This window comes from Piliocolobus tephrosceles, chromosome 12 (genome assembly GCF_002776525.5).
Source record: "Piliocolobus tephrosceles isolate RC106 chromosome 12, ASM277652v3, whole genome shotgun sequence".
Classification (NCBI taxonomy): domain Eukaryota; kingdom Metazoa; phylum Chordata; class Mammalia; order Primates; family Cercopithecidae; genus Piliocolobus; species Piliocolobus tephrosceles.
In genome coordinates this window covers 75,715,945-75,725,040 of record NC_045445.1, presented here as the reverse complement: position 1 = coordinate 75,725,040, position 9,096 = coordinate 75,715,945, and the positions used below count along the sequence as shown (strand labels likewise).

At 36.5% G+C, this 9,096-nt stretch overlaps 1 protein-coding gene across 2 annotated transcripts in view; it reads right to left on the bottom strand.

Annotated features, from left to right (window-relative positions):
- Positions 1-2,122: 2,122 nt before the first annotated feature.
- CYSLTR1 (cysteinyl leukotriene receptor 1) overlaps positions 2,123-9,096 on the bottom strand; it is a 90,039-nt gene continuing 83,065 nt past the window's right edge. For both annotated transcript variants that reach the window (XM_023202317.2, XM_023202318.2), the window contains one exon: positions 2,123-5,796. In XM_023202317.2, coding sequence (XP_023058085.1) covers positions 4,756-5,769 — 1,014 coding nt within the window. In that variant the 5' untranslated portion in view covers positions 5,770-5,796 and the 3' untranslated portion in view covers positions 2,123-4,755. The remainder of the gene's footprint in view (positions 5,797-9,096) is intronic.

The window sequence follows — 9,096 nt, the reverse complement described above, 5'->3', positions numbered from 1 at the left end:
TAGATTGTCAATGGGACCCTCCCAAAACAGGGGAAGAAAGGGTTCATTCAAGATGCCAGTTATGCTGAGTACTAAATGTGGCATAATGGGAAAAGACACAGAGTCAGAAATCAAGCCCTGCAGCACTATAGGATCTGATTTGCAATGCTTTTATAGTTAGACTTAAGTTTAAAACCTGATATACATGAAGAGTTGTTGTTGTGGTGCTGTTTTAGTGACAAAAACTCCTGTGGAATGAATAAAGAGCCAAATCTTATGCTGAGCTACAATAACTTTTATCCAGTAAAAGGGAAAACTATTTGGAAGAGTAAAAGGGGAGAAACTTTCTTGGTTTCTTGTCAGTTGTTTGAATTTTTTTAAAGGGAGACTAGCATTAGGTAGTAATTTGAATTATTCCTTGCCAAGTTGCAGAAAGAATAATCTGGTTTTTAATGGGATGTAAAACATTACTTTTCATTCTTTAATTTTCATAACTATCTGGGTCTTCAAGAGTCCATTACTCTTTCCAGTTAGGAAGGTGAAAAACACTGAACCAAAAGCAGTTATGGATATTCAGAATCAAATATGCTATTTTTTATTTACCCAGAGTGCAATGCAATGAGGCAAGGGCATACTTTTACTTTGTTTTGCCATTTGGATAGCCAGTAAATAACTTTCTGCACCAAAAGGACAGTTTTCCTTAAGGATAATTTAATTGGGTTAAATTTCTAAGATAGTGCTAGGGACATGCAAAACATTTCTTAGATCAAGTGACTAGCTATCAAGAGACACTGTAAAGGTCAGCTTCTTGGGGATACAAATTTAAATGTCACTTGAGCATGTGTTCCATGTAAATCTGTTTGACAAAGTTTAAGTTATGCCTTTGTAATTTAGAAAAGAAATATATTCTTGTGATTTAGCAGAGTTACCATGGAGGGGATTATGTGAAGGGATTACATATAGTGCAGAGAAAAGGGAACTAAGTAGATGAATGAGGAGTTAGAAATTGTCTTGTGATTTATCTGGAGTAACAGAGCTCTTGGTGGATCAAAGAAAATGTTTCAGATGTGGTTCTCAGAAACATTTTGTTATTTTAGTATCAGGCAAAGCCAATCTAACCTGGGTTGTACACATGAGTTAGAATATGATAAATGAGCTTCTTTTCCTACCTTCTGTGCAGTAGTGCTTACCAATAAAAGTCCACAAATTTACATTGCTGAGATCTAATCTCACCTTTCAAGCTTCCGAATTTTCTAACTTCGGAGTCACTAAAGTGTTAGTAAGAAGGAGATATTGAAATATATATTTAATTATCTTAAAAGGACAATTAAAATACAAAATTATGTCACTAAGGTGAAAGGCTAGGAGGTTTTGACAACCAAGAAAACCAAAGTTTACAGTCTGAGTACACAGAACCATTTATGTTTATTTTGTAGGAGAAAATGCAGAGTATTCTTTCAAGATTTGAAATTTTTTTTGATATACAGAAACCATATTGGTGGAGCAAAATAAAAACTAAGTATATAATGAGAGTTTAGATAGCTGATAATATTTAAAAGGACCGTTTACAACCAAAAGAATGTGTGTGAAGGCCATTAGGAATCACAAATGTGAAGCTCCTTCTAATGTCAATGTTATAACATTATATCTAGGATATAATATTCTTTTTTTTTTTTTTGAGACAGAGCCTTGCTCTGTCACCCAGGCTGGAATGCAGTGGTGTGATCTTGGCTCACTGCAACCTCTACTTCCTGGGTTCAAGCAATTCTTCTGCCTCAGCCTCCCTAGTAGCTGGAATTGCAGGTGCGTGCCACTACACCTAGCTAATTTTTGTATTTTTAGTGGAGACGGGTTTTCACCATATTGGCCAGGCTGGTCTCGAACTCCTGACCTCGTGATCCACTTGCCTTGGTCTCCCAAAGTGGTGGGATTACAGGCGTAAGCCACCATGCCTGGCCAGGATATAATATTCTTAAGATGTTCTTCCAACTAAAATAATAGGCTTTAGGTCATGGTTCATGTGTTTATATAATTCAAAAATATAAGCCTGTAGTTTAATTAAACCTAGTTTTTAAAATAAATGAATAAATAATTTAAACATCATTAAAAATAAACTTTAATTTTCTATATTTCTCTTTCTCTCTGTATTTGTATATCTTTTACTGTGGTAAAAGCACCTAACATGAAATATATTCTCTTAACAAACTTTTAAATATATAATATTGTACTGTTAACTATAGGCTCAATGTTGAAAAACACATCTGTAGAACCTATTTCTCTCTCACAGCTGAAGGTTTTGCCTGAAAATGGTCCAGCAGGATATTATAGCAAATTAAGAACATGGGTTGTGAAATCAGATTGCCTGGGTTTGAACCTTGGTTCCGGTGCTTACTAGCTGACTGACTGAGCAAGTTACATAACCTCACCTCAGTTTTTAATTCAGCAAAGCAGGCATAATAATGGTACATACCTTGCAGGGCAGTTGTAAACATAAAATGAATTGATATGGGCAAAGCACTTAAAATAGAATATAGTATATAGTTAGAGTTTATTAAATGATAGACACTACCACTTAAATACATAATTTTCAACCTCAAGGAATGTATAATTCCACAAAGTGATAGCTCCACTTTGGGAGACAATATTAACACGTGGAAAAATTGGTGAAAACATTAAGTACTATGCAGTGTGGTAGAGGCTATAAATACATAAGACATGAAAAAAAAAGCAAATTTATGGTGGGCTTGCAAGCAATTGAAGATTTTATGGTATGTTGCTGTATGGGAGGAAATGGGACTATGACTGGAAATGACAACATAGACAAAAGCCTGGAAGAAATAAATAACCCACAAGATTCTTTGATGTGGAGTAGGATTTAACTATGGCTATTTTTTGTTCAAATTCTTTCAAATCTGAGAATTTATGTAGTAAATATGACTCAGTCATTTTAAGTAACAGAAGTACCACTAAATACTTAAAAATTATATCTTGTTACATATTTTTAAAAACTTTAACATTCCTGATCTCATTTGAGTTTCACAAATGCCCTATAACAATGCAAGATAAGTATTGTTATTACCATTTTACAAATGAGGAAGCTGAGGATTAGAGTTTATGTCATTTGCTTAGAATTACATAACTAGTAAGCAATGGAGACCAGGTTAGCATCCAGGTCTTCTGGATTCCAATCTAGTGCTCTTCTACCATACTATGCTACTTGCTGAATAGCAGAAGGCCCAGTAAATGAGAAATGAGGACTGAATTTTGTGATAAATATTATGTTTGATCTTTGTCTCCAGCAAGGGAAAAATAGTATAGGGTAAGAGTATAGGGATGGCCAGGTCACAGGTATATTAAAAATAAGTGGGCACAAGCTATTACTATGCCTGAGAGGTCCTTTCTGTTTATGTTTTATAATTTTTTTCCCCAAGGGACTACAACATTAGAAATGAAATAGAAATAATGTACCCATGGCAGATTCAGATAGAAAATTTTCCCAAAGCTTTCTTTTTTCTTTATAGTTATAATTTATTTCCTCTGAGGTAATGTACCTCTTAAAAGGCAAAGCTAAAGGACACACTACACTTCAGCAAAAGCTTGTCCACGAATATTATATTTCAGCCCTAGATGAGTTGTTGTGACTGTTTTAAGATCAAAGCATCCACTGTAATATAAAAGTCACTGTAAACATATCCATGATATTCCTGTCAACATACCAATAAAAAGTAATAAAACAATAATAAAACTTATAGTGAACTTTCAGCCATAATGCATATCATAGAGCAAAATATCTTACATAAAGTTGTCGAATACATATACATAAATGTATGCACTTCTTAAAATAATTTGTAACATGAACATTCACAATTTTCTTCATCAATCCCTTGTAGTTTATTTTGATCCCAGCAATTGGCATATAGAAAAGTAGATTCCTTTTCCTTTCCTCTTCTTCAGATAAATTTTTAATTACGTCTGTTTATATAAGGGAGTGCCAGTTGTCTGGCTTCTTAAGGAAGAATTTTATGTCATGGATGGAGAGAATTCTCTACAGGAACCTCACTGAGCAGCTAAAACTCCACTATTCAATTTTGGGAGCCTGAGGCAAAGGCAGGAGAAAACTGGAGACAGACTGGCTTTTGACCAGATTTCTCCTGTTTCCATATTGAACATTGTATGGTGCCTTTAGGACCATTTAGCTGAATACTAGTCTGTTCTAGCACTTTTACATTCTCTTTTGGAAGAAATGGCCCTAATTTGCCTAGCCAATCAGTACTACAAAGAAAGCTGACAGTACATTTTATTTAGCTTCTGAGTCATCTCCAGTTCTCATCCGATGGCATGCATGCAAAGGAATATGTTAGAATGATTGAAAACTCTTTGCCAATTTTATATCTATTTTTATATTTTATAACTTTTAGCTTACATACATTTTATATTGACTAATTTTATGTATTTTATCCTTTGTAAAGCTTTTATTTGAAAAGGAAAACTTTAATATAAGACATTTTATAGTGCAAACATACAAATATTCTCCAAATTCTGGTAAGTGGTCAAAATTATTTATAATTTAGTTCATAGTTGTGGACTGTATTTTTAGCACTTAAAATATCTATAAATATCTAATCATGTGAATACAAAAATGAGATAGATTTGTAAGCCCAAATAGTTAAGTATTTGTAAAATATTAATGAAAAATTGTATTTTTTTGTAAATGATTTGGCAAAATATTTATTTGGGAAACTATTTTCATTGATTTGGACTGGAAATGGGTTTAAACTACACTTTACATATTTCTTCTCCTTTTTCTGGCAAAGAGGCCTTCTTTCTGGGTACATAAGTCATGCTGGACAAAGAATGCTTTCTAAATGTAGACAGCCTTTTCCTAAAGTTACCTCCAGAAAAGAAATATAGGAGAGGGTCAAAGCAACAATTTGATGCAGCCAGAGACAAGGTTATGACCACGGACTTCTGCATTCTAAGGACAGAATCACAGGGTTTAGTTTCATTGTGTAAAAAATGAAGGTGAATGGTACGTTGAATATGATATGGCATGAAACTGACTAAAAAGGCAGCGGTCACAACCACGATCATTCCTACAGCCTTTTTACGACTTGGCAGATTTTTTTTCATTGATTTTTTTAGTAAGGTCAAAATGATCATTGTGTAACAGACAATTATAATAACAAAAGGGATGATAAAGCCAACAAACAATGACACATAATGCAAGACCAAAACATGATTTTTAGTTTGATTGTCTTGTGGGGGCTCAAAACACTTGGTATTATTTTTCTCATCTTTTTGTGGTTTGGCCATTAGAAATGGAGAACTGGTCAAAATCACAAAAATCCAAATGCCTACACACACAAACCTGGCTTTTTTCTGAGTAACCAAATTAATGTTCTGGACTGGAAAAACAATTGCAATGCACCGGAAAAAGCTCATGGCTGTCATAAAGAAGATGCTACAATAGAGGTTGACATACAAAGCATAGGTGCTGAGGCGGCATAAGAAGTCACCAAAGAACCAAATGCCTTTGTGAACATAATAGACCACACGGAGAGGCAATGTGCACACACAAAGTAGATCTGCTACTGCTAAATTAATCATGTATACTTGGAAGGCTGACTTCTCATGATAGGTTTTTATGAGGACATAGAGCACAAAGCCATTGCCAAAGAAGCCTACAACAGAGATCATAGAGTACAAGGTGGAATACACTTGATTGCGGAAGTCATCAATAGTGTCGTGGCATGTGGCAGAAGATACTGTCAGATTTCCAGTTTCATCCATGTTTCTCTAGGAATGTCTGCTTTGTGCCTACAATAAATAAAAAAAAAATTGTCAATTTTAACTAGACCATAAATTACAGGAAGTAGTAATGTTTCATTTCATAGTGTCACTATATATACTTTTTGACCATGGCAGCAAGCAAGAGTAGTGAGGCATTGAGGAGGGATTCAGCTGTACCTTATCCTCTGGAGAACAGCTTGTATCCTACAGGCATCCAAAAACTTTTTTTGTCCTTTCCCTCCCATGTTTTTCTGATGGACTTCCTCTAAATCTTCAAGACCTAGGTAAAACAGCCCTCCTGTATTTTAAATCATATTACTCTAGTACAATTTGGTAGCTTATCCTTTCAAATGAACTTGTTTTTCTATTAGAGAAAAGCTGCTTTAAGATAGCAGCTTCACATGTATGAATATATCTATATCTATATCTATCTATTTATTGGAAAATCTCTAAAATATTTTAGAGAATAAAATCTGGATGAAAATGCTTGGTTCCCTCAAGAAGAGGACTTCCTTGGTAATATCTGTTGAGTGCCGCCCATACCTGTGGAAAATAATCTAATTTGCTGTTAATGAAACTCCCTCCCCTGGGGGAGAGTATTAATCTAGAACATGGTTGACTCTACCTATAACTGCAGAACTCCATGGCAAGAGAAACCTTAGAAGCCATATAGTTATTTTAAAGATGAGAAAAATGTTTCAGAGTGATAAAATACATTTCTAAAATCTGCACCAGTATTTAAATCTCTGAAGAAAGATGTAGAACAAGTAGTTGGAATATACTTGTCGGCTGAGAAAAATGTTGTAGCCATTCATTCTTGTTCTCTTTCTAAACTTTATAGACTTTACTGTTTAGCAACATATAGTTATTTCTCTTATAGGAAGAATTTCTCTTGTAGTTGATACTTGCTCTAGTCTATTTCAGCTATGTCACTGAGGGCAGTCAATAAGTTCTGATCAGAGAAGGCTTGAGGTGAGATATTGTAGTGTAGAAGTAGTGATGTCTCTCATGTTTCTCTAGATTATCCTCTTTTATTCTTTACAAAGGTTGAAGGTACTCAATATGTAATACGTCAGATAATCTTTGATTGAAGTCTGATATTGGCCTTTTACACAACTCCTGCTCCCTTGTAAGAGAGGTGTTGGGGTTTGTAAGGTGGGAAGACTGCTTGAGTATGCAAAAACTGCCAGCCATGAAGGGGACTGATCTTTACTAGGGATACAGAAACAGATAGCTATGGTAGTTGTTGCAGGTAGGATATAACTTCCCAGGTTTACTACTGCTAGCAATTATATTTGCTGTTGAGGATGCAGTGTCCATCCGTCTAGCCATCCCAGCAAGTTGTTCCATTTTTCCCCTTTCATTAAAAAATGTCATTTTTATTATTGTTACCAAGAACTTTTGGTATAAGATAAAAATTGGATGGATTATCTGAGCCAAGATGGCCTGAATTATATGCAGTCAGAAAGAGCTTCTTCCACCAAAAGACCAGACCGTGAAGAAGATTGGCGCACTCCAAATTGATCCTTGTAAAAAAGGCATTGAAAGTGGACAGAGGTAGGATGGAGACCCTGGGCTGAAAGGGGAGGAAGCTGAGAACACTGCACAGGGGTACCAAGTACTAGGACTCATTCCTGGCCCAGAGCAGCTCCTGGGGAAGAGATGAGTGAAACAGGCATGGAGTGCCCTTGGGACATGTGGGCCATGGACATTTGGAATCTTAACTGCAGGAGACCCCATGTTCTCCATGGACATTTGAGCTAGCAGGGAGAACTGCTCAGAGAGTTGGCAGAGACAGAAATCCAGCCTTCACAGAGCCCAGAGTATTTGGCACCAGAATGACTATAGTGGAGCATGGCCATGGTTACACATACCCCAAGGATCGCCATACTCCTCTAAGTAGCTTCATCCTTTGTTGACTGCCAGACCTGGACAGAGCAGGGCTATCTTGCTCATAGGATAGCGGTAGTCTGATCTGAGGATACCCTTGTCTGCTGGACTCTCCCAGGGTCCCTGCCTGGCCACACCTGCTTGCAGCACAGCCTCAGCTGCCCAGCCAAATAACTTGCTAGCAGCCACCACCTTAGCTCTTTCACCAGATGACCCTGCATAACAGAGAGCTTTTGTAGATAGACTGCCACTAGCATGCAATTGCTTGCATCCTCTCCCCACAACTTAACCAGTACATGTGCAAAGACCCCACTGCCACCCTCCACCCCCCTGAAGTGGTTTTGCTGGCAGTCCCTATTGATGTGTTGTCAGTAGACTGGGAACACCTTGGTTCCTCCAGCACAGCAGGTCCTTAATCTTGAAGGATCAGCGAAAAACTGTGGGCCTGGTCCCAGTCCACCAAGGTTAAAACACACAGCTCAGGAGGACTGGGCTGAACCTTGGACCCCTGAAATTATCCAGAAACAAAGTCAATTGACTAAACTTAAGTTATACCACAGTCAAACCCTCAAGGGCATCAAAGAATATAAAAGCAAAAAGCCATATGCAAAGAACAGCAACTTCAAACCTTAAAGGGACATCAGCCCACACAAATAAGAAAGAACCAGTGGGAGAGCTCTGACAATTCTAAAATCCAGAGTACTTCTTATCTCCAAATGACCACACTGGCTCCCAAGGAATGACTCTTAACCAGATTGAAATAGTTGAAATGACAGACATAGAATTAAAAAATCTGTGTGGCAACAAAGCTCATTGAAATTCAGGAGCAAGCTGCAACAGAATTCAAAGAAGCTAATGAATCCAATAAAATGATACAAGAGCTAAAAGATAAAATAGCCATTTTAAGAAAGAAACAAACTGATCTTCTAGAGCTGAAAAACTCTCTTTGAGAATGTCATAATGCAAATGGAAATATTAACAGCAGAACAGACCAAAGTGAGGAAAGAATCTCAGAGCTTAAAGATCAGTTCTCAGAAATAACTCAGTCAGACAAAAATAAAGAAAAAAAATAAAGAAAGAACAAAACCTCTGAGAAATATGGGATTATGTAAATAGACTGAACCCATGACTCATTGGCATCCCAGAAAGATAGGGAGAGAGAGCAAGCAACATGGAAAACATCAGGAACACAAGTCCATTCACAATAGCCACAAAAAGAGTAAAATTCGTGGGAATATAGCTAGCAAGGGAGGTGGAAGATCTCTACAATGAGAATTACAAAACACTGCTCAAAGAAACCAGATATGACATAAACAAATAGAAATACATTTTATGCTCCTGGAGGGGAAGAATCAATGTTGTTAAAATGGCCATACTGCCCATTTACAGATTTAATGCTATTCCTATGAAACTACCAACATCACTTTTCACAGAATT